At 34.0% G+C, this 20,600-nt stretch overlaps 5 protein-coding genes across 7 annotated transcripts; 4 read left to right on the top strand and 1 right to left on the bottom strand.

Annotated features, from left to right (window-relative positions):
- Nucleotides 1-410: 410 nt before the first annotated feature.
- On the top strand, nt 411-5,217 carry LOC116343732 (monocarboxylate transporter 14-like). Its single transcript, XM_031771947.1, has 16 exons — nt 411-534; nt 611-730; nt 792-923; nt 994-1,034; nt 1,097-1,148; nt 1,303-1,568; nt 1,635-1,926; nt 2,014-2,354; nt 3,067-3,235; nt 3,436-3,728; nt 3,797-3,875; nt 3,939-4,103; nt 4,166-4,496; nt 4,569-4,633; nt 4,709-4,894; nt 4,958-5,217. The coding sequence occupies exons 1-16, from the start codon at nt 411-413 to the stop codon at nt 5,119-5,121; spliced, it is 2,820 nt and encodes a 939-aa protein (XP_031627807.1). The 3' UTR covers nt 5,122-5,217.
- A 408-nt stretch (nt 5,218-5,625) lies between these two features.
- Nucleotides 5,626-8,008, top strand: LOC116344497 (monocarboxylate transporter 13-like). Its single transcript, XM_031773076.1, has 11 exons — nt 5,626-5,893; nt 5,975-5,987; nt 6,059-6,165; nt 6,241-6,413; nt 6,479-6,530; nt 6,590-6,616; nt 6,676-6,861; nt 6,932-7,077; nt 7,141-7,218; nt 7,286-7,568; nt 7,636-8,008. Exons 1-11 carry the CDS (start codon nt 5,749-5,751, stop codon nt 7,989-7,991), a joined length of 1,566 nt encoding a protein of 521 aa, XP_031628936.1. The 5' UTR covers nt 5,626-5,748; the 3' UTR covers nt 7,992-8,008.
- Nucleotides 8,009-8,314: 306 nt separating this feature from the next.
- LOC116344496 (monocarboxylate transporter 12-like) lies at nt 8,315-12,932 on the top strand. The gene is made up of 13 exons (XM_031773074.1): nt 8,315-8,708; nt 8,777-8,790; nt 8,857-8,890; nt 10,332-10,344; nt 10,416-10,522; nt 10,588-10,760; nt 10,828-11,071; nt 11,148-11,395; nt 11,836-11,934; nt 11,994-12,256; nt 12,321-12,385; nt 12,455-12,652; nt 12,716-12,932. The coding sequence occupies exons 1-13, from the start codon at nt 8,618-8,620 to the stop codon at nt 12,874-12,876; spliced, it is 1,710 nt and encodes a 569-aa protein (XP_031628934.1). The 5' UTR covers nt 8,315-8,617; the 3' UTR covers nt 12,877-12,932.
- Nucleotides 12,932-14,750, bottom strand: LOC116344498 (SET domain-containing protein SmydA-8-like). 2 transcript variants are annotated; one of them, XM_031773078.1, is made up of 3 exons: nt 13,458-14,750; nt 13,225-13,397; nt 12,932-13,157 (listed from the first exon to the last, which is right to left on the bottom strand). In XM_031773078.1, exons 1-3 carry the CDS (start codon nt 14,656-14,658, stop codon nt 13,056-13,058), a joined length of 1,476 nt encoding a protein of 491 aa, XP_031628938.1. In that variant the 5' UTR covers nt 14,659-14,750; the 3' UTR covers nt 12,932-13,055. The 2 variants fall into 2 exon arrangements, with proteins under 2 accessions (XP_031628938.1, XP_031628937.1); XM_031773077.1 differs by having other exon boundaries at nt 13,225-14,750.
- Nucleotides 14,751-15,426: 676 nt separating this feature from the next.
- LOC116344242 (fl(2)d-associated complex component-like) lies at nt 15,427-19,236 on the top strand. Of its 2 annotated transcripts, none has more exons than XM_031772709.1 (4): nt 15,427-15,789; nt 16,073-17,693; nt 17,822-18,006; nt 18,105-19,236. In XM_031772709.1, the coding sequence occupies exons 1-4, from the start codon at nt 15,691-15,693 to the stop codon at nt 18,969-18,971; spliced, it is 2,772 nt and encodes a 923-aa protein (XP_031628569.1). In that variant the 5' UTR covers nt 15,427-15,690; the 3' UTR covers nt 18,972-19,236. The 2 variants fall into 2 exon arrangements, with proteins under 2 accessions (XP_031628569.1, XP_031628570.1); XM_031772710.1 differs by having other exon boundaries at nt 15,675-15,789; nt 15,968-17,693.
- Nucleotides 19,237-20,600: the final 1,364 nt, after the last annotated feature.

Below are 20,600 nucleotides of genomic sequence, written 5' to 3'. Positions count from 1 at the left end.
ATGTTCAATCATCAAGGTGAAATTTATCATAAATTTTTCATTATAAATTCGCGCAGTCAATTATTTATTATGAGATTTTTTTTGTCTTTTTCCGCTTTCTCGCCATGATTGTATGATTTTAAAGATAGAAAGTGTTTTATTTTGATAAATTAGCGCATCAAGTGCTTCTGATAATAATATTAAAATCAAATCATTCACTCTTATGACATATCAACTTTATTCACGTGATATTCGAACAATTAGGCTTTAATCTGAAATAGATAAGTACAATTGTCTATATCTATTAAGTTGAGATTGTCAATGAAGATTGTTGCATTTGATACAAAAAAAAAATAAAGGCATGATAAAAGCGTCTAGTAAAAACAGCGCACTCAGATAAAATTGATTCATTTTGAGAAAAATACCTCGAAATGGATGTTGACTGTTCAAAGCAAAGTTCGAGCAAAAATACCAAAGATGATGACAGCGTTAAGAATAAAATTCATATTTGGGCTATTTTTATTGTTTTCGCAGCCTTTTTTTCTAACATAATCCGTGAGTTTGTTCGTACTTTAGTTTTGTCTATTTTTCCAATATCAAGCAATGGTTGAGTTTTCGATATTTCAAAAAGTTGACGGAATCATATATACAATGGGCATGATTGAAGACGAATTGTTAGTGGAATTCAATGAGAGTAAATCTTTTACATCGTTGGTGCCATCGATTATGAGTGGCATGGAGCTGTGTGTAGGTAGCTAAATTTGGAATACTTATTCATAATAATCATGCATTACAAACGATTTTTTCCAAAGGACCACTGGCTTCGTTTCTAATTAATAAATATAGTTGCCGGACTGTAGCTATTATTGGCTCAATATTAGGTGCTGTCAGTTTTGTCATTAGTGGATACATGCAAAATATTTTCTCACTTATTTTAACTGTTGGTAAGGAGATGCTGTGCACAGAAATACTATAAATTGATACCGATACTTATGAAAAAAAATTATACTCCAGGTCTAGGTGTTGGCACTGCGCTTGGTTTTATTTACATAGCAGTAAGTAAATGTTACTTTGTGTAGTTTTAATGAAAGAATCTTTATCTTTTTTTTTATTACAGGTAATTGTTAGTTTGTTGACAAACTTTGATAAATATCGGTCCGTCGCAACAGGTTAGTGGTTTTTTATTCGACTAATTGAGTATTGTTTTCTGACAAGTAAAATGAAAAGCAAAGAGTTTGCTTCAAACAAATTTTTTACCATCGGATCTGTAAATAGATAGAAAACAAACACTTTTTACAATTTTCGGATTTTTTCTCAAATCAGGTTTTGCATTATCGGGCACTGGCGTCGGTTCTACAACATTTGCACCACTGGTTGCCTTTCTCATCGAAAAATTTGGCTGGCGTGGATGCCTAATGACACTTGGTATAATTTTATTGAATTGTAGTTTATTGGGAGCCTTTTTTCGACAACCTAAAGCATCAAGAAAAAATCAGAATTTAAATAATATTTCAGAAGAGGAGATATCTCAAGCCAAGCAAGACAGCACAATAAACAATGAATTTGAGAACCAAAAGCACCATAATTATGTAAATCACGTAGTTTAGTGATTTTTCAATATAATCTGAACGAGAAATATATTTGTCTATTTTCAGTTGGTCGCTGCATTGGAAAGCATTAGTAAATTTATGAATTTAAATCTATTAAAAAATCCAGTCTTTATCCTATTCATCGTATCAGATTTCTTGACCAGTATGTGCTTATATGTGCCGTACTATTCATTGCCTTCTTATGCCAACACACTGGGCACGAAAGAAGATGGTCCACGAATATTGATGATCACTGGCATTATGAATATATTGGGTCCGTTCGTCATAGGATACATATCCAACAAATCATCAAATCGTCTTTGGATTTACATTGCTTGTCTCATTATTTGTAGTATAGGTAAAAATCGCCTCAAATCAAGACGCTCCGTATCATTTCGATGAATACTGCGTACAAGATTTGAAGTTTTCCCAATTTTTTTTTCAGCAATTGCAGTCTTCGTCATTTGTTCCAATTTCCTTTCGCTTGCCATTTGTTCAGCGGTCTTTGCATTTAACATGGGTGCCTGTGTTTCATTGCGATCGGTGATACTGTCCGATTTATTGGGCTTGAAGAATATCGAAAATGCATTCGGTTTGTTACTTTTGTTTGAAGGGATTGGAACTTTCATCGGACCACCTATTGACGGATTCCTTCACGACTTGTCGAATTCATACACGCCTGGCTTTCTCTTCACGAGTGTAATAATCGCATTTAGTGGTTTCATTCTAGTGCCCATGCCTGCATTAGTGAGCTACGTTAAAAAGAAACATTTACGACATGGAAATGTTGAAACTATTACCCAAGAATAGCTATCTTCGATGTATTCAAAATTGAGTATCGAAGTATGCATTTTCCGTCCATCAAACTTGTTGTAAATCTGTAATAAAATATTCTCTTTTGATAAATTACTTTTGATTACTTCTATCTACTAAATAATGAGTGCTTCTTCGTGGTTTTGGTGATGTTATCACAATATACCGAACAGTTGTTTAAAATAACAAAACAGGTTGAGTTATTGCATCATAATTTATTACTTTAACCACTCGTTTTAACAATACTTTTATTTCTTATTATCGAGCGAAAGTAAATTATTTGGATTTTATTTCTAATTATACACATTGACTAACTTTGAATAAAAGAAAACAAAATTACGAAAAAAATAAAAAAAATGCCTGAATATATATCGTCCAGCTAAAATCTTTAATCGATGAGAATTTGTGAATAGCTTGGTTTTCGTGCTTTTTTGCACTTAATTTTGCTTTGTTGTTTCTTGGGCATTTTAAACTGACTAAGCAGAAAAACAAAACATTTTCATTGCAATTTCTGTGTATTATTTTGCACGTCTTAAGAATAAATGCACAGAGACACATACGTGCTCAAGGTTTGGAATTTAGTTTTATATTACGACGCGACTGCAACGGATCAGCTAATTGCAGATAAGAAACTTTCAAAAGAACCTAATTGTTTCAAGTGAAGTGCAGTTATTTTTGACAATATTTAAAAGAGGAAAAAACCAAACTATTGAAAATGGCTAATGATGAGAAATCCCAACAAAAATCTGATGGAAAAATTGAAAATGGCAATACTGTACAAGAACCATCCAGCCCGATAGACGGTGGATGGGGTTACGTTATTGTTGTTGCATCTTTTGTTATTAATTTCATATGTAAGTGATCATAAGTTTAAATCTATTCGTTTAATTCATTGAAAATGTGCAAATCGTGAATGAAACTGTAATATATTTATATAATGGTGAACTGTTTTTACAAATATAATTTCAAATAACCACTAATTTCATCTACCGTTTCATTTTTATCAATGGAAAATCATGTACATTAAATGTGATGTGTGACTTTTTCAAATAAGCCGATGGAATCGTGTGCTCATTTGGCCTGATTTATATTCAGCTATTGGAAGAGTTCAATGAGGGCAAAGCTTACACGTCGATGATTTTGAGTATAATGAGTGGAATGGCATTATGTGCAGGCCCCATTTCATCAATTTTTGTAAATAAATATGGTATTCGTGCTGTGACCATTGCTGGGTCAATATTGGCTGCGCTTAGTCTCTTTGCAAGTTCCTATGCAGAAAACGTATTTACACTTATTATAACGATTGGATTCTCATTCGGATTTTCATTGGGTTTGGTGTATTTGCCTGTAAATAGCAGAAATTTACTATGAAAGTTCTTCTTCTCGCTTTCTAATATTTCGTCTCATTCAAACAGGCCATCGTTTCAGTTACGACGTATTTCGAAAAATATCGTTCGATTGCTACTGGAATAGCAGTTGCTGGTAGTGGCTTAGGTACATAATAATAAAACATATTACCAAAATATGGATAAAATAATAAACATTGTGCATTAATAGGAACTTTCGTCTTTGCACCACTTGTCGAATTCTTGGTCCAAGAATATTCGTGGCGAAAAACACTTATGGTCTTGTCTGGCATTGTACTCAATTGCGCTTTATTTGGTGGTCTATTTCGACCGTTACCACCTTCAACAAACACCAATTCAAAGTCCGAGCAGTACAGTATGTGTCTGTTTTTTTTTTAAGTTTATTATTTGTTTCAATAATTTTTTTTGTTTATTCAGGCCCGAAAAAAGACCAAATTACTGAGCTTGAGTCTCAACAGAATAGTAATCATGAGCATGGTCATGTGAAGCTAAAAGAAATGTGTTGCACACATCTCACCGTAAAGATTTATAAAAGTTGTATAAGTTTGTTGAGTTTGGAATTGCTAAAGGATCCAGTTTTTATTCTATTTGCGGTATCAGATTTTACCAATGCATTGGGCTATTATATTCCATTTTTTTGCATCGTTGATCACGCAACAGAACTTAACATTTCGAAAGATCAAGCGAGTTATTTATTATCTATTATTGGTATTGCGAATACATTGAGTCGATTGATTATGGGATATATGTTTGTATTGATTTTTCCAGCTCAAAGTACTCAAAATTTTCAAATTGATTTATACTTTCTTTTTCGATTCAGATCCGACAAATCGTGGGTTGATCGCCTTTGGTTATACAATATAAGTCTCGTCATTTGCGGTTTGGGTAAGGAATTTTCGTTTCATGCAGTTTTTTGTTTAATCAAATGCAAAAGTAATCATTTTCTTCCCATTTTAACAGCAACCGTTGCTTCAGTATTATGCACAAACTTTTACGAACTTTCGATTTACGCAGCTGTTTTTGGATTCAGTATTGGAGCTTATGTGGCACTAAGATCGGTCATTCTTGTCGATTTAATTGGCCTTGAGAAATTGAATAATGCTTTCGGTTTGCTCATGCTAATAGAAGGGATTGCAACATTTATTGGTAGAACAACATTTTTAAAAATATTTGTTTTCTGTTTATTTATTGTGTTTAATCGTTTATTAGGTCCACCGCTCGTTGGATGTCTTTATGACATTTTACATTCGTACACGCCTGGTTTCCTTTTGGCCGGATTGACAATCGCACTAAGTGGATTCATTCTCTTCTTTATGCCGTCATTGCTGCAAAATATTTCACAGAAGCGTCAACATGATATGGAAATGAGCTAATAATAGACATAATTTCATCATATTGTTTCTAATTTTAGTATTTTATAATTGATTCTTTAACTTGTGATGCATATACGCATACGCGATATAAATAAATGTTCCAAATTTGTATCATTTATTCCTCTATAATCAATTTTAAATATACATTTTTAATGAGCAATTGATTTGTCACTTGAAATAGCGCATTTTTTTAATTAAAACAAAATACAAACGGGCATTAGCGGCACATTGTGAGTAATATTGTTACAGACGCGCCGATTTTATTAGGAGATTTGAGTTGTGATTTAAAGTGAACATGTTGAAACATTGATATGCGCGCATATGTACATCTTTTTTTCGTCAGACTATGAATGCGCAAATGGGTGATTAATTATAATGACCCGAAAAACGACAACGACGTAAATCGAAAAGGAAGAAAAACAAACGACAAGCACATGATACTGGATGCGTATGCTGATAATGTCATATTTTGTCATATATTGTCAGTCAAAGCGTTGTGTTACACGAGAATTCACGGCAAATTATTATAGTTATTTTTTTAATTTTCATTTGGAATAGTTAATTTTTCGATTCAATTTTGATTTTAAATTCAATTAAAAGCGGTTTTATTGTTATTATAATAAAAAAATGGCAAATGGTACACGGACGAGACAAAGAGTGAACAATAACACCAACAAGAATAGCAATGAAGAGAATCTTCTTGAAAACCCAAATATTGACGGTGGCTGGGGATGGGTTGTGGTGTTTGCATCCTTTTGTATTCACATCATCAGTTAGTTGAATGTTTATTTTATGATAATGAAAAATTCAAATAAAAACGAGACATTATATTTTTATGTTTCTTATGTCACAGCTGATGGGATAACGTAAGTGAATAAAAAAACAACAACATTTCTAATGAATGAGCGAACAATTTTCGTCATTTGATGTTTTTCAGTTATTCATTTGGTGTGCTTTACATTCAACTATTGGATGAATTCAAAGAAGGAAAGGGATACACATCGTCGATACTATCAATAATGGCTGGAATTACGTTATGCTCAGGTTTTACTAAATTTTAATGAAAACCTTTTTTTTTTCATAGAAAATGTTCTGATGAAAACAATTTTCGAATCGCAGGCCCCATTTCATCATCGCTTACGGTCAAGTACGGATGTCGAACCGTTATAATTGCTGGTTCCGTACTTGCTTCTACTTGTCTTCTAATTAGCGTTTATGCAGAAAATGTAATTACCTTAATTCTATCGACTGGCGTGGGAGTTGGTTTCGGTTTTGGAATGATCTACCTACCGGTAAAGTTAAAGGCTCCATTTATTCCATACTTTCATATTTATGTTGATTCTTCCAATGTTCACAGGCCATCGTTGGAGTGTCAGTCTACTTTAAAAAGTACCGATCTTTAGCCACTGGTAAGTAAATATCATAGTATACGCCTTATTTCACTATTTCATACTATACTTTGGAACAGGTATTGCTGTCGCGGGCAGTGGATTTGGTAATTGCAGAAAATAAATTCACTAAGAAGCACACTAATTATATGAATATTTCATACAGGCACTTTTATATTTGCTCCGCTAGTAGCATTTATAGCCGAAGCATACGGTTGGAGGAAATCATTGTCAATTCTATCTCTGATTGTATTGGGTTGCGCACTTTTCGGTGTTTTATTTAGACCACCAACAAAATTAACACCAAAACATCAACACAACCAAATCACAACAACGGAACACTCGGATGCTTGTTTGTGTTTTTTTTTTAAATGTCATCCATTCATATGAAACAGAAAAATAATATTTTACCTTTGTTTCAGTTCAAAGAGACGATACAAGGAATGAATACAGACGCCAAAATAATAATGGAAATTCCGATATCATATTTGAATATGAAAGCAGTGAAAATGAAAGTAAACCTCTGATAGATAATAATAGAAAATTGACGACAAGCACGCTGCAGCATGTAATATAAATTAAATACTTGCAAATGGTTTTTCTGAACAAATGTGTGAATTTTTATTTCTAGCGTTCGCTTCAGAACATTTTGAACAACTCATTGAGCGAAATATCAAGTACGGAGTCCGATTCATCTCGGCAAATTGAGGTAAAATTTCAAATGTAATGATTTTGTTTTGAATCATTTTGGAACCATCATTCTCCACTTTAAATAGGACTGCCGTAATGAGACTCACAAATTGGACGTTCTAAAAAATCCAATATTTCTTTTATTCGCTGCTTCGAATGTTGCAACAGATTTAGGCTTTTATATACCGTATTTTTACTTGCCTGATCGTTCAAAGGAACTGGGAATTTCTGAAAAAGATGCGGGCGGTATTTTGGCAACCATTGGAATTTTTAACACTATCGGTAGAGTTGTACTCGGTTGGATTTCTGACCGATCATATCAACATCGAATTTTTGTCTATAAGGTTTGCTTATTTACTTGTGGTGTCGGTGAGTAAAAGAAAACAATAATTAATTACACAATTAGCAAAAAATCATATTCGCAAAATTCAAACAGCAACCGCATCGTCTGTGTTTTGTTTGGATTTGGAATCATTGACCATTTATGCCGCTGTATTTGGATTCACCATTGGAGCATATGTTGGCTTGACTTCAGTTATTCTAGTCGATTTGATGGGTTTACAAAAACTCACCGATGCTTTCGGAATGTTGCTATTATTTCAAGGAATCTCTAGTTTGATCGGACCACCCATTGTAGGAGCCCTTCACGATGAGTTTAAAACATATACGCCAGGATTTATATTTGCCGGTGCAATGATTATATTAAGCAGTATTCTCACTTCATTCATTCCAATACTACAGAAGTATATTGCACGCAAAGAGCTACGACGCGAATATGCATCCATCGAATAATTGAATTGTTATACATTTTGCATCTTAAAATAAATAAATAAATAGATAGAGTATAATATAATTTTGGAATAAATTCGTTTCGAAAACATTCTCTCTTTTACCTCTGCCAAACGGTGCCCGGGTTTGATATATAAAATCATTACATACACATATGTACACATACGGATGACAATACGATCATTCACAAACAAAGTAAACAAAAAGTGCAGAAACACATGCACACCAATATACGTATGTTGTTGATTGGTTGCTGATTATTTTGCGAGTATCTCAGTTTTACATCATAAATAGGCAATCACATTTCGTACATTAAGTTAGATGTTCATTTGAGCTATTCATATCTGTGACAAAAAGTCTACTCGCTTGTAGCATTGATTTCAGTTTCAAGTTACATTTCAAGTGCAACGGTTTTATTCTCCGTTTGAGATTCAGAAAACAATTAAATTATAAAGTGCAACATTTTGTTGTGCGCAAAGGCAAATCCTTCACATTTTTGAAAAAAAAAAAAAAAAAAAAAAACAATCATGAAAAATATTGAAATTCAGTGAAATAAAGGTACAAATTAAAATTATTTTGAAGTGATACCAATTAAATTGTTGGTAAAAAATAAGTTGAAGCGGTAAAATATGACACACGGTGGGCCCGTGAAAAGGCAGAAAGCCAGTAAAAATTCTGCCAACGTTGATGATGAACTTCCTATTACACCCCCGGATGGCGGTATGTGCCAATACAACTGGTGGTAGCTTTAATCTAATTTCTAATCACAAAAACACTTTTTTCTCCAGGTTATGGTTGGGTGGTATGTGTCAATTGGGAGAGTTGGTGGAAGCTTTAATCACATACACACGTTTTTCTTTCTTTGCAGGTTGTCATCGCTTCCTTTTTCATTCATATCATTAGTAAGTTATTACATTTTTTCCCCGGACACGCTCTCAAACTGTCTATTTCTACATGTGTCTTCTCTCAAACTGTCTATTTCCACATTACTCCGTTGTAAAAGTCATTCAAAGTAGATCTCAAAAACGGCATAAATTTGTTTTGACGTAGTTGATTCGAATACTTATTTACATCAAAGCGAAATAAATTTCAGTTTGAATTAATTGATGCTGATAGACTGAAGAAAAGTTATGAATGTCGTTAGTTTTCAACTGGAATTTTTGTTGCACTTCATAATTTACAATATCTAGCAAAAAAAGAAATTGAACAAGAAAAAATCGCGTCATTAAATAAACAATAAATTAAAATTTAAATGCCTATACACACGATAAACGATTTAACATTCACGTTGTAGGCGCATACGTCAATCTTCGCGAATATTTTGCACAGCAATAATTCCAAAATTGAAATTAAAAGACAACATTGTAGGAGTTCCATAAAATTTAATTGTTTAGGTATATTTCGTTAGTTGTATTATCTTTACTTTTGGATAACGTGCTGTTGGTTAAACGGTTGTCAAACGCGAATTCCTATCGATATTCGATAGCAGACAAAAAATTGTTGTCAACAAACTAAAAGTGAATAATAATTGCAATAGATTGCCCAGTACTGCACTGTTTATGTAAGTTTCCAATGACATAATCGCATTTTATTCAGTTCGAACCGGATTTTAACTTGGCGTACAGTACTGGTCAAAAAATGTGTTCTGAATGAAAATGTTGTTTTTTCTAGAAAGAAAAGATAATTTTGGTCTTTCATCGACACGATTCAGAAAAATTAATCGCCAAAATCAGTTATTTTAGAAGTAGAACCCTGCATTTTTGTAGAATCGCATAAAAACTTTCGACCTGTACTTTATATTACGTTATTGAAGCATAAATATTCACTTCGATCATATAACACGCTTCTCGCTACACTTTTGTCGTTTAAGGTAAACGTGATATGGGTGCGATTTATCTCGATTATGTTTTGAGTCAACAGGAAAGAATATTTGCGCTTGGCGCTGTAATTAAAATGAATTATTTGTTTATTTTTTTATTGTGTGTCTGTTTTTTTTTGTCCAATGAAATTCTATAGAAAAATGCCGCTCGTCAAGAATAAAAATTATTTGCACATTTCACGAAATTTTTTGTGTTTTGAAAAGAAAGACAAAACATTGACAGAAAATATTTTTTTAGTAGTTAATACTTGACCAGTTGATCATATGTTTATGCCGGTGTGCACGTACTGTTATAGCAACAATGTGATTAATAAAAAAAAAACAAATTTACCTTGACACTTTGTTTATGCATTTGTACATAGTACGTAACAAGTTTGATTTCACGTTGATTTACAGCCGATGGGTTAAAATTATCGAACTAATTATTATTTTCATGATTGAATTTTATGTTTCCTATATCACAGCTGATGGGATAACGTAAGTAATAAAAACAACAACAACATTCACTTGTAAAAAGCGAAAGTTTAATTTTATTCATTATTTTTCAGTTACTCATTTGGTGTGATGTATGTGGAATTGTTGAAGGAGTTCAATGAAGGCAAAGGTTATACAAGTTGCATACTCTCGCTGCTTTGTGGTATGACTTTATGCTCAGGTAAGCAATTGACTTACATATATTCAGTGTGATATGGAAATGTAAGTAGTGATGACTTGTTATAGGTCCTATTTCATCCTCGTTCGTCAATAAATATGGCTGTCAGGCTGTTACTATCGCTGGTTCCATAATTGCTGCGGCCTGTCTTCTAGTCAGCTATTATGCACAGAATATTTTTACATTAATCATAACTATTGGTCTGGGCCTGGGCTGTGGATTAGGTCTCATCTATCTACCGGTAAGAGTGCTACTCAACTTTCATCAAAATCATGTATCTTCCCGTTTAATCGCTTTCTATTCCACAGGCTATAGTTAGTGTTTCGGCGTATTTCGAAAAGTATCGATCTATCGCAATTGGTATCGCTGTAGCCGGTAGCGGTTTGGGAACTTTCATCTTTGCACCGCTCGTTGCAATTTTTATCGAAACTTTGGGCTGGCGCAAAACGTTGCTCGTTCTTTCTGCCATTGTATTGAATTGTGCGTTGTTCGGTGCTTTATTCAGACCACCAAAATCTCGGCCAGCAAATTCCATCGAACAATCAAATACAAGTCTGTGCTTTCAACTTTTCCAGTTCATTCGAACTGTCACATTTTAATTACATCCATTTTATCCGTTCCGTTTCAGATGAAAAAGAAATTGAGTGTCATCAAAATAATGGAATTGATTATAAACCAAGTACGAAATCCGACACTCTTATGACTCGATCACAAAGTGTTGGCCATAATATGCGAACAAATAATCATCAACATAATGATGACGTTAGATACATGTTGTCACAACCGTTACTTACGAATGCTGGTCGCGAAATTAAGCCACTGAGTGAATCACGTAGAAGCTCAAGCATTCTTTCACGGCCCGACATTTTCTATCAGGTATCATCATCAAAATGTTTCGAATACTTATTCCAGTCATACAGTCTGAGTCAATGTGAATGTGTCAAGTGGCACATATTTTCTATTGATTATTAATTAGAATCTCGCGCATCACAATTGATCATCACGGTCATCATTAAATTGAATCGAAAAGTTAGCTGACCGCCGCCGATTCAAATCGATTGCGCAATGATAACATTTGCAAAATATTGAACATTAGAATTGACTATATTTTTTATTATTGTCTCCGCAAAATTGCAGTCATTTTTGTTTTTTTAGCATTGATTGCGTCGCAAAAATGATATTGTATCGATTCACATCGTTATTGTCAATAAACAAATTGTCATTTCTATATCATTGAAACGCGGAACATCAACGCATCAGCTATAGTTTTCTTATTTTATAAATGTTTGTTATTTTTACTTATTCGTTCGTTTTAGGGGTCACTGCACAATATTTCCAATTTTCGATCCCAGAGTGAACTGCGGAATGATGTCGAAAAGTTTGGCTCACTTCCGCGAGTTGAAGAAAATGAAATGGTGAGCATTTCGTTACGATTATTTATTTCGATCTTGATCAAATATCTATTTTTCGGCAGGAATCACCATCACCGCCCACGAAATGTTGGTGTTTCAATAGCGACGAAAGTTTTCTTGAAATGATAAATTTTCAATTGCTTTCCGATCCAATTTTTCTGATTTTTGTACTGTCTAATTTTTGTACGTGTCTCGGATTTTATGTCCCCTATTTTTGCTTGGCTGACAAAGCCAAAATGTACGGTTTATCAACTGAAGAAGCAAGTTATATTCTTGCTGCCATCGGATGTGCAAACACAATTGGACGAATTGTTTTGGGTTACATGTTTGTATTTCGATTTTCAAACGCATTGCCAGTGATTTGATTTTTACTTTCTATTTCAATTCAGATCCGATAAATCATGGGTTAACCGATTGTACGTTTACAATATTTGTCTCTTTTCTTGCGGTATCGGTGAGTATATGCGTGGAATATTGTTTCAAATGAAAGTAAATTGAATTTGCTGTTACTCTAATTGCATAGCAACTGCTGCATCTATTTTTTGCGTGGACTTCATTTCATTAACTATTTATGCGAGTGTATTTGGATTCACGATCGGGGCATATGTCGGTTTAACATCAGTCATACTGGTCGATTTACTTGGATTGGATAAACTGACAAACGCATTTGGCATTTTATTGTTGTTTCAAGGTTTAGCCTCGTATATTGGCCCACCCATAGGTAAAGATTCTATTTTTTTGGTAAATATATTTATTTTATTTTATATTTTGGTTTAAATTATAGTCGGTTTTCTATACGATCAATCACAATCTTATACGCCTGGTTTCATTTTTGCTGGCTCTATGATTGCCTTGAGTGGCTTCATCCTATTTTTCATACCGACATTACAACGATACTTTGCGCGGAGACAAATGAGAAGCGAAATTAAAAAGAATGCGCAATAACACTAAGAAATAGCAGAGATTAAATCATATTAATAAATGAAAATACATTGTTTGAACTTTGTTGTTTATTTCAATGGATTCAGTTATAAAGGAATTCGAACATTACTAAAATGGCTACTTTAAATTTTATTCATTTGTAACAGTATTACCTCTTTTAAACTTGTTTTAAAAATTGATGATCAATTTTCAAAGATGTCCCTTGGTGCAGCGGAAACATTCTTTAAAATTACGTTTGCCGTTTTCCAAAGTTCTTCATCGTCATTCAGGAGAAAGTCTATACTCTGTCATGAATTGAAATTTCTATGCATTATTAATACATTATTTCTTAATAAACATTCAAACATTTACCGAAATTTGACTATTATCGCTGTCATTCTGTAATATTTCAGAGAAATTCTTCAGTTTTTTCCGAACTGTGTACAATTTATGAGCCAAAAATCCTTTCAATGAACATTCGCCGACATTGAGTCTATTCAGTATCCGCAGAATATCTTCGCAATAACTTTTTATTTTGTATAAATCTAAATTTAAATGAAGTGGATCACATTTCATGTGATGAAAAACTAAAGCAACATTAATACCTTGACAATTTGATGGCATATGCTTAGCGGCTTTCAATTTACACTCAACCACAAATTGACTACACTCTGGTACAAGTTTGTATAATCTAGCTTCAAAAAACTGTTCCAATTCCGCCAATGTAAATTTCGTGCTTGTGAAATTTCGGGTTATTGTAGCGGCCAATTCGTGTGTTTGTAAAAATCGTCTATTCTCGCAAATTTTTCCACAACAATTACATTTGGCAGGTGATCGAAAGTCAAGAGGTTCAATGGGTAACACGAGACCAGCAGTGCAATTTTTATCTGCACATTGAATTGCTGATAAATTCGTTGAATTTTCCGTTGGATCAATACACCGTTCACATTCACATCGGAATTGTTTCGAAACAATCATGTGCATACGCCGTGAATTCGTTCCCCATAACAGTTGCGAATACGATATGAATATTTGTTCATCCTTTTTTATTGGCCGCGAAGCTAGTACACGTCCTACAAAATGTTTGTCAATGTCGTGTCGTGTGTTTGGCGAGCACTTATGATTAATCAATGATTTGACTGGATAGAAGCCAGTGACACTAACATCTCTGCCATCGGTAAGATTTTCATCATCATCGTCCCCGCATCGATACAGTACTTTGAATGCATTTGTGTTTATAGCGGCCGATGCCGATCGTAAGGCCACCAGGGTTTCTTTATCTTCTGGAAAATTTTCGAACTCATCATTGAAAAAAATTTCATTCTCCAAACTAACGAAATTCTTTTGCATCAATTCGAGAAAGTTTTTCTCTTTTTCGCTCAAAAATAACGATCGAATGACATTCACTGCTCTTAATTTCTTGAACGATAATTCATTTGGATTTTTTGGTTTCCATTTTTGTAAAAGTTCACACTCAGCCAAGTGTTGCTCAGCACATACACTTTTGCCACGGCATAATATCAAGCCGCATTGTCTAGGGCATAGATTTAAATGCACGTCATTCTCAATTTTTTCGTAACAAATGACACATACAATTGGTTCGTATTTGTTTCCCGTCGGACCCAACATCAATGGTTTATCTTCGAATAACAATTCATTGGGCTTAATATCTCTTATCGCAAATACACCACAACCAAAGTCATTAGACGGTCGTAATTGACACGAGTTTGACCAACTGTTCATGTTACCCACATGATTTTTTATGCACTCGTTTAGATCGTTTATCCGATTTTGACGGTCAACCATGATCGATTGCTTTTTATCAATGATTTAATGCGTTTGATGTAACAAACCGAATGAATATTCGTTGTATAACTGAAAAATCATTTATACAATGAACACTAAACCCAGAGGCTCGCAAGCCAAAAGGCCGTAAACTATTCGCATGCATCGTAAAACCCTTTTCTCTAAAAATAGACACATTGAAATGATAAATTGGTGCTGTGTTGTCTAGAAAAGTGTACAATACGCGATATTATTTTGTAAGCACCAACAAGCATTTGAAGTCAATGACTTTTATGTTCATAACACACCAAATATTAGGTAGTGTTCACACTTTTTTGCATTGAATCTAATTTTATAAGCAGACGAAAACATGTCACCAGTTATTTAAAAGGGACTCTAATTCTATTTTATATTGTAAGAAGAAAAAAAACAAAAGACATTTTTACAAGAAATGGAATAAAAATAGAACCTTGTTTAAATAAATATGAACAATTTGGTGAGATAGAACTAAATATGAAACTTGTTAAATTGTTTTTGATACAAAATATATCCATCTATAAAGTGTAATATGTTTATTCTAATTCAAAAAGACTATCAGTTCATTTTATAGGCGAAATTATCAACAAAATTCGACATTTTTAATTTATCTACAAATAGCTGACAATAATTTCAAACTGTGATATGGAAAATATTAAAATAAAATGAACAACATGCATATCGAAATAAAAAAAATGTAATTAAACTGTGGTTAAAATTTGAAAATGTAGAGGCCTTTTGTGCACACACACACTTATAACTAGCGACCTCTGAGTGATTTCAGTGAACTACCAAATGATATGCTTGTCATTAGCAAATGTCATACAAATACAGCCAAATACCATAGAAAGGTATCATACCGATTTGTCCATCAAACGAAGTCGACTCAATCATAAATCAAGCCGAAAAATAGTGAAACTAATAGGTTCAAAGAGTGAAAAAGTGAAAAAAAAATTAAATATAATTCGAGGTGCAACAAATATGTGTGCACTGTTTTTGTGGTGCAACTAAAGGAAAATGTCTAAGGCTGTGAAACGAAAAGTTAGCGTAGAACCCTCATCAAAAAGTCGTCTGAGTGTATTTCAGCGTTTGGGCACAAAGAAATCCAAATCAATTGTAAGACCACCAACAACAAATCCTACAAATTAATCATTTTTTTATATAATTGTTCATGCATGATTTGCATTCGTTTGCAATTCATTATTCTTTTTTTGTTTATTTTCATTTCGTTTGTGTTCATTTTTCTGTCATTTTCTTCTTCTTCTTCTTATTTTTTTCGGTTTGGTTTTATTAGTTGTTTCACACACATACATAGTGCACTCACTCTGTAGAATAAGGATCCAAAAGTATCAAAAAAAAGAAATTTAATTCAAATCAAATGAAATTTTACTCAAAACAGTCACAGGAAAGCAAATCGTTATCCGACGATTTCAAGCAAACGTTATCGGCAGCCGTCAATATAACAACAAAACCGATCCTGTCGAAACCGGATGCCGTTGAATTGGAAGATGCTGATCCGGACATTTTAGAGAAGAAGCGCGAAGAAATCAGAAAAGAGCTTGAATTACAAATGAAAATGGATTCGCGCCGTATCGCTTCTCGCAAACGTAAACATGCCGAATCGAGTTCCAGTTCATCATCTTCCAGCGACAGTGATTCAAGTTCAACATCATCATCATCCAGTTCATCCGATAATCGACATAAATCACGTAAATTAAAATCAACACGTCGCGATTCAAGCTCTTCGTCGGATGAATATGCAAAGAAATTGGCGAAAAAGAAACGTGCATGCCAAAGTAAAAAAGAAGCACTGAAATTGCATAAATTGTCAAAGAAACATGAAATTACCGTATCGCGTAAGAGTAAAAAACGTTCACCATCTCCGTTGGCCAAAAAGCATCGCAGTGCCGGCGATAGTTCATCAATTATGCTCAGTCCAAGTGGTCAAAAAGTTATGGTAAAAAATCTGAAAATATCCACATCACTGGATAAGCACCATCGAGTCCGTGAGAAAGAGATTGACCGTAGTGAATTGTTGCAGCGCAGTGAACGTGAACGATTGCGAATGCGAAGTCGTAGTCCAAAAATGACCAGATCACGTACACCAAAAAATTCACCATCGTTATTACGTCGATCGCCAACCGAAGTCAAGCGCAATCGTTCATTGAGTCGTCGTATGGATAGTGGTGAACATGAGCGCCGCGAAAAAGAACGTGAATTGGCAAGAGAAAAAGAGCGCCGTGAAGCTTTGCTACGGTCACAAGAAAGACAACGAGAACGCGAACGGCTAGCTGCCAAGGATTCAAAGAGTCAACGACTCTTACCACGACCTGCGGAACGGGCTTCAATGCAGGCAATGGCATTGGCGGCCGCACAAGAACGCAATACGGATAAAGATGTTGGCTATAATAATCGTAGTTTTGGCAGCGATAGACCAGAGTCATTCGAACATCGGCGACATGAAAAAGAGCCTCGCGAACATGATCGATATGAAAAGTATGAGAGTCATGGACGTCGCGAACCAAGTGAATATCAACATGGCCCGAATTATCGAAGAGACTGGCATGATGAGAGCTCATCAAAAGATTTATACGATCGTTCAACGGAACATCAAAGTTCATCACGCGATTGGGATCATAAGCGAAATGAAAATATTCGAGCCGGTGATTATGCGGAGCGCAAAGATTGGAATGACAGCTCAACAAAATGGACAGAACGAGGAAAACCCACCGAAAAATATGAACGACGAAGCGGTCAAAATGAATATATACCGCATAGTAGTAGTCGTAGCTATCCTGAACGAGCCGAACTATTTGATACGGGCTCAACGAGTTCGGTATCGAAAGCAATGGGTGTTAGCAGTGGTGGTATCAGAGGTAGATGGAGCACTTCGTGGCGTGGACGAGGACGGGGTACCCATCATCATAATAGCGATTTCCGTCGGCCACATCATCATACTGAAATATTGGAGGAACGCGGCGAAATCTATCGACGACACATCAATCCACAGGGAGTTAATTGTAAGAATCAAAGAAATTACTAAAGAAAAATTCAATTACTTTCATTTCGGTTTTCAATTATATTTTATTATTGATTAATTTTTTTTTTTCATTTTCGATTTTGTTTCTTTTTTATTCGAAAAATTCAGTGAATAAATCGGCAACCACAACCAAATCTGATACGCCGGCAACGGTATCAACGCCAACCGAAAAACAAAGCGATGATATAAGCAAACAATCATCATTGATGGCCGACGGCGAAGATGGCGAAGAAATAGCTGACGATTTGAGTGAGATAAGTGATGAAGCTGATGACATTTTGGGTCAGCAAGAGGTAAAAAGAACCATTCAATCACGTTGCTTCTATTATTATAATTTTTTTTTCTTCTATTAATTTTGTCAATTTTCCTTTTTTTTTATTCTGTTAAAAAGGATACGAATACAAAGTCACAACAAGCAATTGAAACAGTGGTTGGTGAGAAGCTGGTTGCTGATGTTGAAATGAAAGAGACTGCTGTGTCCGCATTGAAAGATTCGGTTCATGCTGAAAATGACAAATCAATCGATCCAAACGATAGTGTACATATGCGTGAAAACATAACACCGACTAAATCGCCCGAGGAACCAGATCGTACAAAGGAATTGTGCGATGACATTGATTTGGATTTTGAAGAGATTTCCGATGGTGAATTGGAAGAAGAGGCACGTACAAAAGGTCTTGGCGATGCATTGGGTGTTGACTGGGCCAGTTTAGTTGAAGAATCAAAAGCAATGATGCGCGAAAAATTGACAAAAATCGAAACATCGGCCAAGCAACGTTGGAATCCCGATCAAATCTTATTGGACGTTGGAGTATCGTTTAAAATGGCTGGAACAGCTTTTGCACAACAAACACTAATGACCGCTTACGAGAATATTCGGCGTGAATTGAAATGTTCTAAAATAAAAATCGAGCCAAACGATGACTCCAATTATACAGACACACAGGTGAAGATTGAACCAGAAAATGACATAAAAGTACCAAATGTCAATGGAATTGCAAAGGAGGATCGTAAATTGATTCTACATCCGTTACCATGTGTTCAGACATCAATACAAAACACAGTGGATAAACAACGCCAATTAGTGTTCAGCGCATCGGGACCATACAGCCGTGGATTGTGTTGTAAACGCGATATTGAATTGCGCAGGAAATTGTGCAACTTATCGGTTTGCGAAAGCAATTGTAAAGCCATTACAACAAAAACTGGCTATGAGAATAACGCAATTTCTCTATTTCAAAAAGTTTTACAAGCATAAAAAGATTAGAGTGTATAATTTAAGATTATACAATTTATGATTTTATTTTTCTTATTTTCAATTTTATTTACTCACGCATAAGAATTTTTCTTAGTTTTTAAGCGCCATAAACCACAAACATTGTACTCATTTAAATTAATCGCAGAACAAATTAGTTTCTTATCATGTGAACATTATATCATATATCAGATAATAATTTGTTATGTAGAATTGAAAGAAAATTATTACTCACTTCGAGTGACACCAATAAAATCAAACTGAATATCAAAAAAAAAAAAAAAAAATTGCATCTTTTTTTAAAGTCTTATTCTAATTTTTGTAGGTCACATAAGGTATTGTTCAAGCCACATGGAAAAAAGCAGAAAACCTACATAAAGAGAGATAGAGAGAGAGAGAGAGAGAGAGAGAGAGAGAGAGAGAGAGAGAGAGATAGAGAGGAGCAAGAGGGTGTAAAGAATAATGAAAATATAATGACTGAAAGAATAATTGAAAATATTGTTCTGTGTAAAATGAAAAACTACAAATTTATACGTTAAACAGAAGTATTATTTTCTTTTTATTTTGTTGTCATTCAATTTGCATGTTGACTTTATTTTATAGTTCATCTTTATTACATCCTAGTATATATAATATTTTATGCCCGTTTGAGAAACCGACGGTTTCAAACCATAATCAAAATTAATGAACAGGGGCTGCAATTTGTTCAAATTACATTTTTTTATTTCTTTTATGGAACAAATAATAAATTATGATTTTTAAAATCACAGTATTGAAACACACTATTGTTATTCATGCCATTCAATCATCATTTCTCATTCAAATCATTGAGTTTTACGAGCCAATCGTTCAATGCTATTTAGAGCAGAAAAAAAACGGAGTTGAATCACAGAGTGCAAATATGTATAATAAATATTAATCATACATGTGCACAGGAACAGGCGCTGCAGTGCACTGATGTGTCGATTAAATAAAAATTCAAATTGCATGTTGCACGATTAAACTCAATTTTAGCCCCTCCCCCCCAACGGATTGAATAGTTTTGTTTTTACAGTTGTGGTTTTCTTACATTTGTTTCAATCACAATCCCAAATAAAAAATACGATACTATACCGAATGGGCTTCTCATCACCAATGAGGATGAAAATGCATGTGAAACGATTCAAAATAAAAGATGACATGATGTTTTTGTTTTCTTTAACAAATAGTTTGTATAACTCCTGAACAAATAATAATACCACAATAAGGCTATAGCACTCGATTTCATAATAAAACGATGAAACAATACAGCACTGAACGGATTTCACAGCGAAGAAAATCCTGTTATCTATTAAGTATACTGTTGGTATTTTAATTGGCTTTAACTTAGTTATCATTTTGGTCAGCATTTGTTTTATGTTCGTGTGTTACATGTATATTATATTAAGTTCGTTTTCGAGTGTAAGTTTTTTTTATGCGCAAAAAATAGGTTTGCTTTTTTCCTGTTTAGTTAAGATTGTTGTATATATGTTCGCTATTGAAAAGAGGATATTAAGTTACATTCGTTGTGCTCGTAAACATTTTTTGTCTACTAGAAGAAAAAAATAATTGGGATTGAAGAGGATTCTTATATTTTTGTATATACACCAGGTA

Source organism: Contarinia nasturtii, unplaced genomic scaffold, assembly GCF_009176525.2.
Source record: "Contarinia nasturtii isolate CC-2019 unplaced genomic scaffold, AAFC_CNas_1.1 Cnas_scaffold_1037, whole genome shotgun sequence".
Taxonomy (NCBI): Eukaryota; Metazoa; Arthropoda; class Insecta; order Diptera; family Cecidomyiidae; genus Contarinia; species Contarinia nasturtii.
This window is presented reverse-complemented; position numbering and strand designations above follow the sequence as displayed.